Raw genomic sequence first — 18,444 nt, forward strand, 5'->3', positions numbered from 1 at the left:
GCTCGCGTTTCAGCTAGTTTTATCTTGTTCTTGATACCATGTCTTGTTTTGACGTCTTTGCTAATATGGCAAAAATTCTCTAGCTAGCAAACCAACAACTGTAACGATGTATTTGAGAGACAAGTGCTCATTGTGCAAATGTAGGAATGTTTTCAATAAACATTGGATACAAAATATACTTTATATGTTGTCAACAATCTGAGAGAACCTTTTCAGTTTTGTTGCTAAAAAAACATCTCCCTACTTTGAAATGTAAACAGCCCCATGATTTAACAACCCTAAAAGGGATATACCTGCAAGAAATTGGTAAATAAGGGTCTGTTTGAAAGGTAATATACCACGTATTTTGTCTGAAATGGGTACTGGTATCAGATATACGAAAAAACAGACATAAAAAAAAGCAGCCATGGTAAATTTGTGGGAATCTGGTCTGTGTATGAAAAGGATATTATATCCCTTTCATACAGAGACATTAGTCCAAGTTACTTGCTAAAACAATGCAAATACAACCAATACACAACTGTCTTTACAAGAACCAGTCAATAATTAAAGCCAAATGGACCATCCTTATTTTTTACATTTATTTTTTATTTCACCTTTATTTAACCAGGTAGGCCTGTTGAGAACAAGTTCTCATTTACAACTGCGACCTGGCCAAGATAAAGCAAAGCAGTGTGACAATAAACAACAACACAGAGTTACACATGGGATAAACAAAAGTACATTCAATTACACAAATGTCACACCCTGACCATAGTTTGCTTTGTATGTTTCTATGTTTTGTTTGGTCAGGGTGTGATCTGAGTGGGCATTCTATGTTGGATGTCTAGTTTGTCTGTTTCTGTGTTTGGCCTGATATGGTTCTCAATCAGAGGCAGGTGTTAGTCATTGTCTCTGATTGGGAGCCATATTTAGGTAGCCTGTTTTGTCATTTTGGGTTGTGGGTGATTGTCTATGTTAGTTGCAGCATAGTTCTCATTATAGCTTCATATTCGTTTGTATAGTCTGTGTTCAGTGATTTCTTTCATTAAAAAATCATCATGAACACATACCACGCTGCATTTTGGTCCGCTCCTTACGACGATTGTGACAACAATAGAAAAATCTATATACAATGTGTGCGAATGGAGTAAGGATGTAAGGCAAAAAAATGAGAACTGGAAGGAAAGGTGACCAAAGAAGGTGTTGGCTTTGGGGATGACCAGTGAGATATACCTGCTGGAGCGTGTGCTACGGGTGGGTGTTATGGTGACCAGTGAGCTGAGATAAAGCGGAGCATTACTTAGCAAAGACTTCTAGATGACCTGGAGCCAGTGGGTCTGGCGACGAATATGTAGCGAGGGCCAGCCGACGAGAGCATACAGGTTGCAGTGGTGGGTGGTATATGGGGCTTTGGTGACAAAACGGATGGCACTGTGATAGACTGCATCCAATTTGCTGAGTAGAGTGTTGGAGGCTATTTTGTAAATGACATCGCTGAAGTCGAGAATCGGTAGAATAGTCAGTTTTACGAGGGTATGTTTGGCAGCGTTAGTGAAGAAGGCTTTGTTGCGACATAGGAAGCGGATCCTAGATTTAATATTTTTATTGGAGATGCTTAATATGAGTCTGGAAGGAGAGTTTACAGTCTAACCAGACACCTAGGTATTTGTAGTTACATATTCTAAGTCAGAACCGTCCAGAGTAGTGATGCTAGTCGGGAGGGCGGTTGCGGGCAGAGCATGCACTTAGTTTTACGCGCATTTAAAAGCAGTTGGAGGCCACGGAAGGAGTGTTGTATGGCATTGAAGCTCGTTTGGAGGTTTGTTAACACAGTGTCCAAAGAAGGGCCAGATGTATGCAGAATGGTGTCGTCTGCGTAGAGGTGGATCAAGGAATCACCTGCTGCAAGAGCGACATCATTGATATATACAGAGAAAAGTTGGCCCGAGAGTTGAACCCTGTGGTACCCCCATAGAGACTGCCAGAGGTCCGGACAACAGGCCCTCCGATTTGACACACTGAACTCTATCTGAGAAGTAGTTGGAGAACCAGGCGAGGCAGTCATTTGAGAAACCAAGGCTGTTGAGTCTGCCAATAAGAATTACGGTGATTGACAGGGTCAAAAGCCTTGGCCAGGTTGATGAAGACGGCTGCACAGTACTGTCTTTTATCGACAGCGGTTATAATATCGTTTAGTACCTTGAGTGTGGCTGATGTACACCCGTGACCAGCTTGGAAACAGGTGTGCACAGTGGAAAAGGTACGGTGGGATTTGAAATGGTCAGTGATCTGTTTGTTAACTTGGCTTTCGAAGACTTTAGAAAGGCAGGGCAGGATGGATATAGGTCTGTAACAGTTTGGGTCAAGAGTGTCACCCCCTTTGAAGAGGGGGATGACCGCGGCAGCTTTCCAATCTTTAGGAATCTCGGGCAATACGAAAGTGAGGTCAAACAGACTAGTAATAGGGATTGCGACAATGGCGGTGGATAATTTTAGAATGAGAGGGTCCAGATTGTCTAGCCCAGCTGATTTGTACGGGTCTAGGTTTTGCAGCTCTTTCAGAACATCTGCTATCTGGATTTGGGTGAAGGAGAAGCAGGGGAGTCTTGGGCAAGTAGCTGCTGGGGGTGCGGAGCTGTTGGGGTAGCCAGGAGCAATGCATGGCCAGCCGTAGAGAAATGCTTTTTTGAAATTCTCGATTATCATGGATTTATCGGTGGTGACAGTGTTTCCTAGCCTCAGTGCAGTGGGCAGCTGGGAGGAAGTGCTCTTAATCTCCATGGACTTTAGTGTCCCAAACCTTTTGGAGTTAGAGCTACAGGATGCAAATTTATGTTTGAAAAAGCTAGCCTTTGCTTTCCTAACTGAGTGTGTGTATTGGTTCCTGACTTCCCTGAAAAGTTGCATATCGCGGGGACTATTCGATGCTAGTGCAGTACGCCACAGGTTGTTTTAGTGCTGGTCAAGGGCAGTCAGGTCTGGAGTGAACCAAGTGCTATATCTGTTCTTATTCTACATTTTTTGAATGGGACATGCTGATTTAAGATGTTGAGGAAATTACTTGTAAAGAACAACCGGGCCAGGTCGATTAGAAAGGCTTGCTCACAGAAGTGTTTTAGGGAGTGTTCGACAGTCATGGGGGTGTTCGTTTGACCACAGACCCATAACGGATGCATGCAATGAGGCAGTGTTCGCTGAGATACTGATTGAAAGCAGCAGCGGTGTATTTGGAGGGCAAGTTGGTCAGGATAATATCTATGAGGTTGCCCATGTTTACGGATTTAGGGTTGTACCTGGCGGGTTCCTTGATAATTTGTTTGAGATTGAGGGCATCTAGTTTAGATTGTAGGACGGCCGAGGTGTTAAGCATATCCCAGTTTAGGTCACCCAACAGAACAAACTCTGAAGATAGACTGGGGGCAATCAATTCACATATGGTGTCCAGGGCACAGCTGGCAGCTGAGGGGGGGTCTATAAAAGGCGGCAACAGGGAGAGACTTATTTCTGGAGAGTTTCATTTTTAAAATTAGAAGCTCTAACTGTTTGGGCATCAACCTGGAAAGTATGACAGAACTTTGCAGGCTATCTCTGCAGTAGATTGCAACTCATTCCCCTTTGGCAGTTCCATCTTGGTAATTTAAAGTATATTCAGGCCCAGTTTTGTTCTGAAAACAGAAATTATAATTAATTAATTCATCATTATAAAACACAAAAGTGCTACTGCAAAAGTACTCATTTATCCATTTAAGTTATCAACTTTTATTACTTCAACAGTTAAGCGCTCATTGTACCAACACATTGGAACTTTGAAAGCTATTGATGATGTGTGCACGACATTGGCATGCACCTCACTAAATAGTTATTGACAAACAATCCACATATAACAGAAATACTGTATGTCCATTTGTACATCAAAATTCATTGTTTAGAAGCATACTTGCGCTGCCAATCTTTTAATTTCTTATTACAGTGATCTCCAACTAAACCAACACGAGGTGTCCCACTGTGCACAGACGTCAGTTCCATGTCTAGTTGTCAACTAACGTGAAATCAACAAAACATTTCGTAATGTCATTACATTTAGGTTAAAAGCTGGGTAAGAAAATTATGAAATTCTCTTATGTCACCCAGGACAACAGAATGGATCCCAGCCGGCGACCCCATAAAACGACTTTGAAAAAGGGGAAAACAAAGCGGTCTTCTGGTCAGACTCCGGAGACGGGCACGTGGTGCACCACTCCCTAGCATTCTCCTCGCCAATATCCAGTCTCTTGACAACAAGGTTGATGAAATCCGAGCAAGGGTAGCATTCCAGAGGGACATCAGAGACTGTAACGTTCTTTGCTTCACGGAAACATGGCTCACTGGAGAGACACTATCGGAGACGGTGCAGCCAGCTGGTTTCTCCACGCATCGCGCCGACAGAAACAAACATCTTTCTGGTAAGAAGAGGGGCGGGGGCGTATGCTTTATGGTTAACGTGACATGGTGTGGCCACAACAACATACAGGAACTCAAGTCCTTCTGTTCACCTGATTTAGAATTCCTCACAATCAAATGTAGACCGCATTATCTACCAAGGGAATTCTCTTCGATTATAATCACAGCCGTATATATTCCCCCCCAAGCAGACACATCGATGGCTCTGAACGAACTTTATTTGACTCTTTGCAAACTGGAATCCATATATCCGGAGGCTGCATTCATTAACAAGGCTAATCTGAAAACAAGACTCCCTAAATTTTATCAGCATATCGATTGCGCAACCAGGGCTGGAAAAACCAAACAGTGTAACTATTCCCTCCGCAAGGCAATCAAACAAGCTAAGCGTCAGTATAGAGACAAAGTAGAATCTCAATTCAACGGCTCAGACACAAGAGGTATGTGGCAGGGTCTACAGTCAATCACGGATTACAAAAAGAAAACCAGCACCGTCACGGACCAGGATGTCTTGCTCCCAGGCAGACTAAATCACTTTTTTGACGCTTTGAGGACAATACAGTGCCACTGACACTGCCCGCAACTAAAACATGCGGACTCTCCTTCACTGCAGCCGACGTGAGGAAAACCTCAGGAGGCTGAAGAAATTCGGCTTGTCACCAAAAGCACTCACAAACTTATACAGATGCACCATCGAGAGCATCCTGTCAGGCTGTATCACCGGCTGGTACGGCAACTGCTCCGCCCACAACCGTAAGGCTCTCCAGAGGGTAGTGAGGTCTGCACAACGCATCACCGGGGGCAAACTACCTGCCCTCCAGGACACCTACACCACCCGATGTCACAGGAAGGCCATAAAGATCATCAAGGACAACAACCACCCGAGCCACTGCCTGTTCACCCCGCTATCATCCAGAAGGCGAGGTCAGTACAGGTGCATCAAAGCTGGGACCGAGAAACTGAAAAACAGCTTCTATCTCAAGGCCATCAGACTGTTAAACAGCCACCACTAACATTGAGTGGCTGCTGCCAACACACTGACTCAACTCCAGCCACTTTAATAATGGGAATTGATGGGAAATGATGTAAAATATATCACTAGCCACTTTAAACAATGCTACCTAATATAATGTTTACATACCCTACATTATTCATCTCATATGTATACGTATATACTGTACTCTATATCATGTACTGCATCCTTATGTAATACATGTATCACTAGCCACTTTAACTATGCCACTTTGTTTACATACTCATCTCATATGTATATACTGCACTCAATACCATCTACTGTATCTTGCCTATGCCGCTCTGTACCATCACTCATTCATATATCTTTATGTACATATTCTTTATCCCCTTACACTTGTGTCTATAAGGTAGTAGTTTTGGAATTGTTAGCTAGATTACTTGTTGGTTATTACTGCATTGTCGGAACTAGAAGCACAAGCATTTCGCTACACTCGCACTAACATCTGCTAACCATGTGTATGTGACAAATAAAATTTGATTTGATATGGGGAGCAATGTAATGTAGTAGTATAATCTGTGTAGTAATGTCCTCTGTGTTGTAATGTAACCTAATGTGTAGTAACTAATTTAATCTGTGTAGTAACTAACGTAATCTGTGTAGTAATGTAATATAATCTGTCGTAATGTCATCTGTGTAGTAATGTGTGTAGTAATGTCATCTGTGTAGTAATGCCCTCTGTGTAGTAATGTTATGTAATCTGTGTACTACCTTAATCTGTGTAGTAATATAATCTGTGTAGTAATGTAAACTGTTTATTAATGTCATCTGCGCAATATTCTCTTCCAAGTAGAGGGTTATTCCATTACCTGCTCCTTGAAGACTTCACACAGGACCTTCATGCACTGACCAGCAACATCTTTGTGGCCAAAGTAGTCTGCACAATGGATCTTCTCGTCCTAAAAGCGGTATGGGAACGGCAATTTGCGGATTAGGTGTGTCAAGACACAGTTTTTGGTGACAGGATAAACCAGTTTCTTTTAAATCAAATCAAATGTATTTATATAGCCCTTCTTACATCAGCTGATATCTCAAAGTGCTGAACAGAAACCCAGCCTAAAACTCCAAACAGCAAGCAATGCAGGTGTAGAAGCACGGTGGCTAGGAAAAACTCCCTAGAAAGGACAAAACCTAGGAAGAAACCTAGAGAGGAACCAGGCTATGAGGGGTGGCCAGTCCTCTTCTGGCTGTGTCGGGTGGAGATTATAACAGAACATGGCCAAGATGTTCAAATGTTCATAAATGACCAGCATGGTAAAATAATAATCTCAGTAGTTGTCGAGGGTGCAGCAAGTTAGCGCCTCAGGAGTAAATGTCAGTTGCCTTTTCATAGCCGATCATTAAGAGTATCTCTACCGCTCCTGCTGTCTCTAGAGAGTTGGAAACAGCAGGTCTGGGACAGGTAGCACGTCCGGTGAACAGGTCAGGGTTCCATAGCCGCAGGCAGAACAGTTGACACTGGAACAGCAGCACGGCCAGGTGGACTGGGGACAGCAAGGAGTCATCATGCCAGGTAGTCCTGGCAATCAGTTGCTAGTGTTTTAAGTCAATCTGGATACACTCATTGTGAAGAAGGTGGATTTTTGTGGCATTTATAGCCACAGTGATTAATTGTACAGCACAAGTGTCTAAGAAGTCAAATATCCTGGATATCATTATATCTGCAACTGAGAAGTTTTTGGGGCTCCAGGACTTCATGGCAGAAACACTACAAGGACTTTTGTTGCTAGGAAATGTCCCGCCCTCACAGGAGGCTTCTGAACCTGTGTTGGGACCTGATTAAAAAACGTTTTTTTTTTTTTTACAGAAAAGCAGGTTCATTTTGTTGTTGTTTTTCTTTTTTTTGGTAGTTTTATTTTTACCCAAATGTTTTATTTTTGCGGACGGATCCTTATTACCCACCCGCACAGTTGGTGGCCGACGGTACATTTGATTGTTACGCCATTATACCATAGAAGTAGAAGAAGAAGCTGCTCACTGGCTTGCAGTGGAAGAAGATGGAACTAGATGGATTTTGGCCGAGATTCTGCACATTTTCTCATCGATTAAACATTTGATATCAATATAATCGTATGAACAGAGTGGACTAAGTTGTCGACTTTACCCTTTGCAAAATAAAAAACGCGTTGTTTAGAACGAGTGCAAAGGCGAATTGAGTTATTGCACAAGAGCACTTCACAAAGGAGGCGTTCCCTAATGGCAATATGCAGATGATTTTGTTACTAACCTAGTAATAGTTTAATGATTATGTTGACAAATCGGATCTCGCTAGCACGTGCTTGGCTCTGCCCATTATGACTAATTTGTTCCCATTGGAAACGACAGGCTATGGTCAATATTGGTTTAGTTATACAAATCTTTGGTATTACCGGCTGGGCACATCAATCCTAGATGATAGTGCAGATCTAGCGGCTACTATCGGCTTTAATATGAAAACACAGGGACATTATAGCACTGATAGAACAGCGAGGTTTAGTTATAAAACATATTTAATGATTGTAATAGAGATTGCCAACATGAAGCTAACCTGCTGCCCAATTGATCCTTAATCAGCTGTCCACAACTAACAGATGCGTGCAATTTGGATATATACGCACTAACCTGCAACTGTCAGCATGGCAGACTGTGCTCTTTTTCCGATTCAGAGTTTAATCATTTATTTTAGACGACTGTAAGAATGAATTGTTATCAATCTGCCTTTGTTGTCGTTATTCTGTCTGAAATCATGGCGAATGCTGTCACCAAAAACCCACTTCCGGTGTGTCAGAACGGGAAAAGTAGGCGTTTCGAGATGTGGTATTTTCTGTTTGTGGTAGTAGGGAGATAACCATAGTAACGGATACAAGCGCACATAGGGAGGTCTGAGGCAAACACAGAAGTCGGTGTTTTTGTGAGGCATCGACTATAGTTATTTTCTTCCATGTATTTATAATATTTGTTATGTCAACTAACTGAAACATTTCAGTTATACACGCGGAACTCTGTAAAGCAGGTTTTTTTTTTTGCACAAACGCGTTTGCAATGCTTGCATCGGAGGCTGCAATGACTAAAAGTTATTTGACAACTTCAACTGGATCGAAAGCCAAAGTGCATCGAAGAAAACATGCGATCCCAGTTATCAAACATATAGCAAAAGACAATGATCAAGAGAAACAGGAGGTAAGTTGTTTATATTTTTCTACTTTGACATGTTTTAAACTACTTTGTCATGCATTTCAAATAAAGGTTCACTTTGTCTTAGGAATCTGGATTCATGTGAATTTATCAAATGCATTCATGTGCTTTTTCAGGTTCTCACTAAACCTATTGAACTCAGTCGTGTGATACATTTTCTTGAGGATCCTTTAGCAGTAAGTGGAAAATATTTGTCAACATAATCATTAAACTATTACTAGGTTAGTAACAAAATCATAAACTAAGCTATTAATTCAATGGAAATGCCAAATGTTAATCAAACATTTATATCTCTGCTTCAGGCTACTTTGAAAGAGAGACAGATTTTTGCTTTGAAGAAAGTAGTGCAGAGATGTCAAAAAGGCTTTGTATCCTTCTTACCTGACTTTTTCTTGATTTCATTGGGCTGATTGATTATTTTCTTGTTCAGAACTAATTGTGCCAGGGTGTAAACTCTTCTGACTCATATCCCCTAATGATGTTTTGGAAATAGATAAGCCTATGTTGTTAGGCAGCGTCATGTCCTCCGAGTACCAAATGTAGACACATTGAATTCCCTAGATCCCAATTACCAGCTAATTATTTTTGGGTTCAGCATTTTTATTGCCCAGAAATAATTATACTTATGAGATATTGTATGTCTCCATGGGTATTTTTAGACACCATTATTTCCATAGTTAGGCTACTTCTTCACGTGGTTATTTGTCCTTAAAATTACATTTTCAAGCTTTTGAAAGAGCTGGCAGATGTTTTTAAGATTTTATATATCTGTGCTGAGAAGTCCAAAGATCATCCTGAATATACTTCAGTGCTATGTGACTTACTGAAGATTTGTCGGTGAGTTGTTGTTGCTTGTTTAATCGGTTTTTCTTCATTATTCAAACCAAATACAAGCTTACAGACTATAACTTGTATTACTTAGGCTTCCTTTTCTAAAGGAAAAGACCTCTGATGAAGTGACCTACGCACAGACTGTCAGAGAATCATTCTCTCAGATGGGTACGTAACACATGCAGCACTGCTGTGGTCATACAAGCATCTATGGTCATCCAAAAGTGATACCAATGTATTTTATGTTTGCAGGGTTTCTGATGAGGGTGCCAAACACTGAAGTGAGGAACCAAATCTGCCACTCTATTATATCCGTGTACAGCTCTGTGACATCAAAACACAGTGTGGATGGTATGGACAGTCTTTCAAAGCCTGCAGCTGCCTCAAAGCCAGCTGTTGCCTCTCACAGATTCTCTAAACAGTCAATGAGTGAGCCATTTTAAATGATATTGAGGTTGTGTTCGTTGTAAGACATTCACCTGTCTGAAATGGTGTACCACTTCACAGAAATATGCTTATTATCTTCTGTTGTAATATCCTATTTTCTGTAGGACTCCACCCTACCAGCCTAGGCTACAGGGTGCAGCTGTTGGAGCAGAGTGGGCTGGCTGAGACTCTGGTCCTGTCCATGGCCCTCCTGGAGAACCAGCCTGCAGTCAAGCTCCAGGTCCTACAGACTCTTCAGATGCTCTCCAGCTCATCTGGTAAATAACCATTCAAACATGAATTGCTATAAAGGACTGGTGAATTAGTTTCTGTATGTTTCCCAACTGGCATAGTCTCAGAAATCCCAGACCTAGAGAAAGTCAGAACATTGGTTGTGTGGGACCCTATTTCCCTTTATAGTGCACTACTTTGGATTGGAGCCCTTCATCCTTCATCAGAGAAAGTAGCTCTTGAGATAATGTAGCCCTTTAAAGAAGGACCAATCATAGCAGTAACTTACAGTTTACCTCTGTCAATGTCAAGGAGTCATTCTCTATTTATTCCACCTCATACAGTCACATGTATGTTTTGTACACAGATGTGAACTGTAGCCTAATATTAAAGGCACAGGGGGCACAGCAGATCTGTTTCCATATGAATGAGCCAGACCCTTCAGGGCAAGTCCTGTTCCGCTCCTCGGAGATCCTATGGAACTTGCTGGAGAGAGGTTGCAAAGAGGAGGTTACAGCCCAATTGAGCAACATGGACTGTATTATGTATGTGACTTTTACCTACATTTTTTAAGAGCTCATTCACATTCTGCATGAGTGAGTGCAATAAACAGTACTCACATTGAAAAAGTGTTTACAACCATTGCAAATGAACTGTGTAATATGTGAAGGGAAATTAAGTACTAATGATTATTATCGTCTCAAACATAGGGCTCTGAAAGAGGCATTTTTGCACCAGCTGCTGAATGGCTTTCGACATTACGACTTCCAACTCAGGAATGATCTACTGGTGATCACAACTCTCATAGCTGAAAACCCCAAATCTCCACTCATTGTAAGCAAATTGTATTACTAAATCAAAGCAGGAAGTAAATTACAGGAATGTCATCAATTGTCAATAATCATACCACACTTCAAGCATCACATGTTATTGATATTTGTTTGTCCTCATTTACAGGAGAGTTTATTTGCCAAGCAGCTCATTCTTTTTGTTACATTTCCAGAACGTAAGCCTCTTTTTTGCCTCATATATATATATATATATATATATATATATATATATATATATAAATTATGTGTTTGTAAGTAGTGATAATGTTTGATGCATTATAAAGTAAATCTGTTACATGTTATCTTCCAAATGAAGTTGAATGGTCATGAACTATTTTGATATTATTTTTCTTTGTATCCAAGTCAAGAGTCACAACCCTTTGGTCCGCAACCTCAAGCTATCCTATAACAATGAAGATTTTGAGATGAAAAGGTTGCTACTAAATCTGGTTGTTGTCATGTCAAAAGACTTATCTGCTCTGCAGGTGAATGAGTATTTTACTTCCGTAATGTGAACGATCGATTAGCTGCATTATTTAATGTTAGTGTGCCATTGATAGTCTGAAAAACATTCCAGAGTACATACAAATTATTCATACTTTCTGATGTGTTGTAAACTGTAACTTCAGACATGATGTTTGTCTACCAGCTGTTCAAAGAGGGCCATGTTGTCCTGGCCCTGCTCCACCTAGTGAAGCCCACTGCTGCTCCTCCTGAAGGCCAGTCAGGGCCACGCAACTGGACCCCTGTCCAGCAGGAGGAGCTGCAACTGCAGGCTCTGGCCACTCTGGCCACCGTGGCTCCACTGATGCTGGATGACTATATGATCTGCCAGGGAAACACCTGCCTTCTGCTGCTGCTGGAGTGGTGCACTGAGCGAGGTGAGGAGAGGGGGCACCCTGGGAACTTACCACGAACTTGGACAGGAGTTGAACAGATCTAGTGGTGTGTAGACAACGTTAGTTGCAGATGGACTTCTCCAAAGCAATGTTCTTAATTTCATATATTGGCTTGTATGATGGGAGTAATTCAGAGACTGGTACCTCACATTTGTTTGGCCACTTATGATGACTTAGCTATGAATTTAATGGAACTTGAAATTGGTCACATAGTTTGATCTGCAATTATTGTTTGTATCACATCATTGTTTATGCCCAACAGATGCCTACTTTGGACAGGGCCATAGTTTCCATGGCACTGGAGGGAGGGGCAGTAAGAAGGCTCAGATGCGTTACTGTGTGAGGCTGCTGAGATCCATGGCGTCTCTAGGCAACGAAGCAATCAACCAAGACCTTTTTGATCAAGGAGCCATCAGCCAGCTGCTTGGTAATGACAGGCGGTACCTCCCCTTTGATTCCAAATGCAAGCTTCACAAAGTATCTGTGTTTTTCCATAATATTGAGCACAACTTTCCCAGTGATAATTATGCAGATGGAGGGGAGTCCTGAGGAGGAGGACGTTATTACCTTGGAGATCAAGGCCGACATTCAGCTGATCCTGTCAGCACTCTGCGAGAACAATCCACACAGAAAGGTAAAACTAAGGTCAAGAACCTTGATTACAGCGGGGTCTGTAAAGAGACACACAGAAAGGTACAGACACGCATACGTGCACAAGCGCTAGCACACGCACTCTACACACACATACATTGTAATATTGTTGTATGGTGGTATTATACATTTTGCATTATAGATATGTAGTGGAGTAATAATGTTATATGATATATTGTTTTATCTTTTGTTTTATACATAATGTAAGTGCCTTAGTGTGTTTGGACCCCAGGAAGAATAGCTGCTGCCTTGGCAGCAGGTAATGGGGATCCCTAATATACAACATCTTCAAAGAGGATATTGGAGAATTATGTGTTACTCACCCTCGTAACAGCAGTTAAAAAGCCTCAATGCACTATGATGTTTTCGCTTTCATTGAATTTAAATGGAGACTAAAATGGGTTTAACGCCATGCTATTATATGCCTCAGGAATTGTTTGGATCGGAGGGAGTTGAGATGACGGTGCATTTCCTCAAGATGAGCACTGAGAAGTTCTACAGTGGCCTGGGACACAACAAACTCATCCTCTCCACCGTGGATTGTGTCTGGTCAGTTCACTTACCAATACATCAGTTTACTTCTTCCATCTGTGACTCTTGTACTGTATGTTCTCATTTGTGGGCTGTTCTTTTACTGTAGGTCCTGTATCGTTGGATGCTACACCACAGAAGATGTGTTTTTGGAAAAAGAAGGCATTTTCCTTCTGCTTGACTTGCTTCATGTAAGTACACTATCTGGTGTGGCATCCTTAGGTGTAGCTCAAGCAGTACTTTTTCTTTTGCACCATGTTGAATTTCTGAACCCATCTTACCTTCAGTCGAGCCCTAGGAACATGCAAAACGTGGTCCTTGGAACCCTGCTGGAGCTGTGTGACAACCCCAAGACGATGTCTCACATCCTGGCCTGGCGAGGGCAGAAGAGCCTGACCACCCCGGGGCTACTCTTACAGCTCTGGAGGCAGGAAGAGGCAGAGCTGGGGGTGAGCAGAGACCTCTATGGAAGGATCTCAGGTGGGTCCATGGTATCATTCAAATTAAGTGGGATTACTGCTGTTAACAATCACACAAGGACAGTGAAATGCTATGCAGTGAGGTCAATACTCTTTGAATAATACAGTAAATGTTGCCTCTGTTTCATAATGGAGCTACAGTAACATCCTACTACTAAAACTACTAAAGCTCGAACTTTTTCTTCTTCTTTTTTTTCTTCTGTTTTATGGCTAGATCCCAAGAAGCCTATTCTGTGTTATTACCAAGAGGAGGATGATTCCCAGGTATCACTGCCTGCTAACAGGCCTAGTGCTGCAGTGATGGACGTGTCTGAGAACCTTCGCTCCAAGATCTACTCTGTCTTCTGTAAACTTGGTAAAGGACAATTGACTACTATTTTCAAGGGACTGATTAAATCAAATCAAACTTTATTTGTCACATGTTGCCGAATACAACATGTGCAGACCTTACCGTGAAATGCTTACTTAAAAGCCCTTAACCAACAGTGCAGATTAAGAAGAGTTCATTATGAAAATATTTACCGAATAAACTAAAGTAAAAAGTAACACAATAAAATAACAATAATGAGGCTATATACAGGGGGTATTGAGTCAGTGTGCGGGGGTGAGGGGTGTGCATAGATAATAAATAGTGAGTAGCAGCAGTGTACAAAACAAATGGAGAGAGGGGGGTGTCAATGTAAATAGTCTGGTGGCCATTTGATTAATTGTTCAGCAGTCTTATGGCTTGGGGTAGAAGCTGTTAAGGAGCCTTTTGGTCTTAGACTTGGCGCTCCGGTACCACTTGCCGTGCGGTAGCAGAATAAACAGTCTATGACTTGGGTGACAATTGACAATTTTTTGGGCTTTCCTCTGACACCGCCTAGTATACAGGTCCTGGATGGCAGGAAACTTGGCACCAGTGATGTACTGGGCTGTACGCAGTATCCTCTGTAGCACCTTGCGGTCCGATGCCGAGCAGTTGCCATACCAACACCCTGAAATGTCGAAATTAACACAAATGTATGCTTTACAGTAATGTGTGTTTGTGAGTTGTTTCCTTGGGTAAAATAATGCTTCTGATTCCAGGTTTTGAAGCCCTGCCTGGATTGTCAACAGAAGATTATATCACCCTAAGCATTGTCACCAGATATCTGGACTTTAAGGTGAACATTTGTGTCCTCTCTTAGCCTATCCTAGAATGTACATTTATAACAGGTCAGTCACACACAAATAAGCTTGATATGATATCCGTATCAGTCAGAACAGTGTCAAACTGACAAAGACAAGAAGAAGAAGAAGAAAAAAAACATGTCAAATCATGAAGAAAAACAGTTTTTTTGAACGGTAAGCTATCTCAATAGGTTGGCGAGGTGTGGGATGAGATCTCCAAAGAGTTGAGCCTGGAGGGAGTGAGACCAGTCACCCCTGACGAAGAGGCCCTGGATACCATTGCTAAGATGACGGAGGACACAGCCAGGAGAGTCATCACACAGCAGAGCAGCATGCTGGAGCAACGGGACAAGGAGGACGTCAGTGAGGAGAAACGCATGTATACAGAGGTGTGCGTGTGCGTCCGTGCCCGTGACATTATAACAGCTGGGGTCAAATGGCCCCAATGTGTGTAAGGGCTCTAAAATAATTAAGGTCTGACTAAGTTATTCTGTTTATTTCTTAATTTCACAGATAAGTTCCAACTGGAAACAGCAGGAGCTTACAGCCCAGTCTTGGGAGCATTTTGTGGCAAAGACATCAAACTACAAGATTTTAAAGGTTGTCCTATGTCCGCCTCAAGCAATTCATCTTTCTTTCAAAGTGCTATTTGTAGGGAAGACTTTGATTGATTACTTTATCAATTTCTATTTCAGGAGACAAAAGAGCATCAGGAGAGATCTATTGACTCATCCAGACCTAAATCAAAGCATAAGGAAACTATATTCCATCCTACACAAATTCATGGCTTACAAATTACAGTAAGTCATTGTGATGCAGATATTGTACTGTACTATATTGATAATTATAAACTGGGTGCTTCAAGCCCTGAATGCTGATTGACTAAAAGCCGTGGTATATCAAAGGTATACCACTGGTATGACAAAACGTTTATTTTTACTGCTCTAATTACATTGGTAACCCGTTTATAATAGCAATAAGGCACCTCGGGGGTTTGTGGTATATTGCCAATATACCACGACCTACAACACTCCGCATTGCATCTTGTCTTAAGAACAGCCCTTAGCCGTGCTATATTGGCCATATACCATGACCCCCTGTTTCCATGCTTGATCTGTTGATCTGATTTCCCCACCGCCTTAAAACAATTGTGTGTGTGTTTCAGAATTTCTGTGGGCGGGTGATGACTGTAGAGAGCACTCCAGCCCACCTGACAGGAGGGCCCCTGGCCAATACAGAGCTGGCACTGGAGAGGGTGCCCATCCAGGGTGGAGCCCTTAGGAAACTCCCCACTGCCACTGAGGACCCAGAGTATTTCAACACAGTTTCAGTCAAATAAATACCCCACCTCCTCTTATAGCTTTGCTCAGTGTTTGTTCACTATTTACTACAGGTATCCATGTACAATTTGGTGTGTTAGCTTCAGAGTGAACATACAGACAGGAATTCATCAATCCAGCATGAACAACCAAAATTAGACTACTAGTATCTACTAGGAACAGATATTAATGGATGGATTAAACAGATTTGAAATTATTAAAATTGTGCTGCAACTGAATTTTGTCATTGTGCCTAGGACTTTTTTTTGTGTGGAATTTATCAATATTTAAATATTGATGTAGCAATCGACAGAATTCACAATCATTTGTGAGGACATCGCCTCATTTTGACCTTCAGTGCACAAGGTGTTTCATTTGTGATGTCAGAGATACATTTTATGATGAAGATTCTACTTGGTGCTCACATGTTTCGTGATGGTATAAACTATTTTGTGATGTGAGTAGCAGTTTACATCAAGACCAGTATGTTACCAGCATCTGCTTTTGACAATAATGTTTCAATTTACTGAGTGTGCAGGCTGACGGATGAAGTCATTTAGGAGGCCACAATCAGCATCCTGTAGTCTACCTCCCCCTCCGAATTGACTGCCTTTTGTGGCCAAACTGAACATGACTACACATGTTTGTACTCTGCAGACTATAGACAAAGACCCATACTAAACAAGGCAACTAGTGTGTCAAGATGGGGAAGATGGCGCTTTCCTGCTTTCCTTTGGTTTGAAAATGTTGTTTCCATAAAGGAAATGTCTTTGGTTGTGCTGTGGTCAGGCCACTAGTTCTGGATGTGTTGGATGAAGATACATTTTTTTCCCCCCACATAATGAAAGGTTATATACCACTTTCCAGTACACGACACACTGACGTGATGCACAGATGCGTGTGACTTTTGGCGGCAGTGAGAAAGCCTTTGCCATCATACTCCCATTCAACAAAGCCTAGATTTATGTTTTTATTACTTCTGAACAAAATCACTTTTTTGGGGTTGTCATACGCTTACAATAATGTTTTGATTCTTGCTTGAACAGTCGCAAAGATTATATTTGGTTGTGATCTTTGCAAAATAACTATTTTGGATGCAGCAGTTGTTAGCTATAATGCTAATGCTCATTGATATAGGCTGTAGCAAAAGCCAAAGAGAAATTTTACTGGTTGAAGTTTTTTTAAAATATATATATAATGCAGTTGATTTGCGATGATGACATAAACATTATATTAAGCATGACATTTATACAAGCCTTAAAATCAAATTATAATTCAAAAGTAGTGTGAAATGCACCCACAAGCAACACGTAAATAGAGCCTGTTTTTGCTGGAGTTCTATAAGAACTCCCCCTTGTCCTGCCACCAACTTGCGCGCATCACCATCTTGCAGCAATGTTTGCAAACAGAAAGAGGTCTAACGGGGCGGGGCGCTGTGTTGAAGCCATCACACTCTCCTACCAGTGTAAAAAAATATTTTGGAAGCTATATAAATGCATTTACTAATACATGTCATTTTGTCCTTGAAACATTTAATATAAATACTGTCGCATTCCATTCATTCCTATGGAGGACTGCTCCAACTGGGGAGTACCAATATGTCGGTGACTTCAAAGCCTCTCAATGGCAATTAAATAGCATCAGCAATCCAGGGTTTATATACATCATCGAACAAGTTGATTTTGTCCAACCACACCAGACACGATCAGGACACGCAGGTTTAAATATCAAAACAAACTCTGAACCAATTATATTAATTTGGGGACAGGTCAAAAAACATTAAACATTTACAGTCATTTAGCTAGCTAGCTTGCTGTTGCTAGCTAATTTGTCCTGGGATATATTTTACCTGAAATGCACAAGGTCCTCTACTCCGACAATTAATCCACAGATAAAACAGTAAACCAAGTTTGTTTCTAATCTCTCCTCCTTCAGGCTTCTTCTTCTTTGGACTTTATATGGCGGTTGGCAACGAACTTTAAGGTGCATTCCCACAACCACCTGGACTGGAGTGTGGACCTCAGTTCATCTTTCAATCACTCACATGGGCATATGCTCCTAAAAACCAATGATAAGATGCCACGTGGGTATATACTCCTAAAAAGCAATGAGGAGATGGGAGAGGCAGGACTTACAGTGCTTCGAGCATCACAAATATGACAAAGTTCTGTTTTAGCGCATGGCTATGCATGCTTGTTGACGCTCGCAGGCAATGTGGGTGCAATGCTTGAATAAACATGTATGTGTACATTTATTTTGCAACACTCTCACACGCGACCGAGTGGTGTGGTCAGTATGTAACATTAGAACCAAGCCTTCAGACAAAAATGTGAACATATACAATGCAAGAAGTCTTCCAGAAATGTCAGATATGTTCTCATAATTAGAAGTCATTATAATGACTTCCTGCTGGGATCATTGACTGCTTCTTGCAGTGGATACTATTGGAAAGGGTCCTGTTTTGGT

At 41.5% G+C, this 18,444-nt stretch overlaps 1 protein-coding gene and 1 long non-coding RNA gene across 3 annotated transcripts; one reads left to right on the forward strand and one right to left on the reverse strand.

The window, feature by feature from the left end:
• Positions 1-567: 567 nt before the first annotated feature.
• On the reverse strand, positions 568-8,193 carry LOC115131356 (uncharacterized). The gene is made up of 3 exons (XR_003863942.2): positions 8,057-8,193; positions 6,265-6,354; positions 568-3,647 (listed from the first exon to the last, which is right to left on the reverse strand). It is a non-coding gene; the product is annotated as an uncharacterized LOC115131356 (long non-coding RNA).
• A 5-nt stretch (positions 8,194-8,198) lies between these two features.
• On the forward strand, positions 8,199-16,217 carry LOC115131355 (cilia- and flagella-associated protein 69). 2 transcript variants are annotated; one of them, XM_029663021.2, is made up of 23 exons: positions 8,199-8,614; positions 8,746-8,805; positions 8,932-8,997; positions 9,357-9,466; positions 9,552-9,628; positions 9,713-9,889; positions 10,012-10,164; positions 10,485-10,662; positions 10,828-10,951; positions 11,075-11,123; positions 11,311-11,432; positions 11,597-11,828; positions 12,109-12,273; positions 12,365-12,480; positions 12,928-13,046; positions 13,138-13,219; positions 13,316-13,508; positions 13,722-13,862; positions 14,576-14,652; positions 14,851-15,048; positions 15,173-15,259; positions 15,355-15,459; positions 15,825-16,217. In XM_029663021.2, exons 1-23 carry the CDS (start codon positions 8,477-8,479, stop codon positions 15,996-15,998), a joined length of 2,943 nt encoding a protein of 980 aa, XP_029518881.1. In that variant the 5' UTR covers positions 8,199-8,476; the 3' UTR covers positions 15,999-16,217. The 2 variants fall into 2 exon arrangements, with proteins under 2 accessions (XP_029518881.1, XP_029518882.1); XM_029663022.2 differs by having other exon boundaries at positions 9,713-9,811.
• Positions 16,218-18,444: the final 2,227 nt, after the last annotated feature.

The sequence above is a fragment of the Oncorhynchus nerka genome, linkage group LG7 (assembly GCF_034236695.1).
Source record: "Oncorhynchus nerka isolate Pitt River linkage group LG7, Oner_Uvic_2.0, whole genome shotgun sequence".
Classification (NCBI taxonomy): Eukaryota; Metazoa; Chordata; class Actinopteri; order Salmoniformes; family Salmonidae; genus Oncorhynchus; species Oncorhynchus nerka.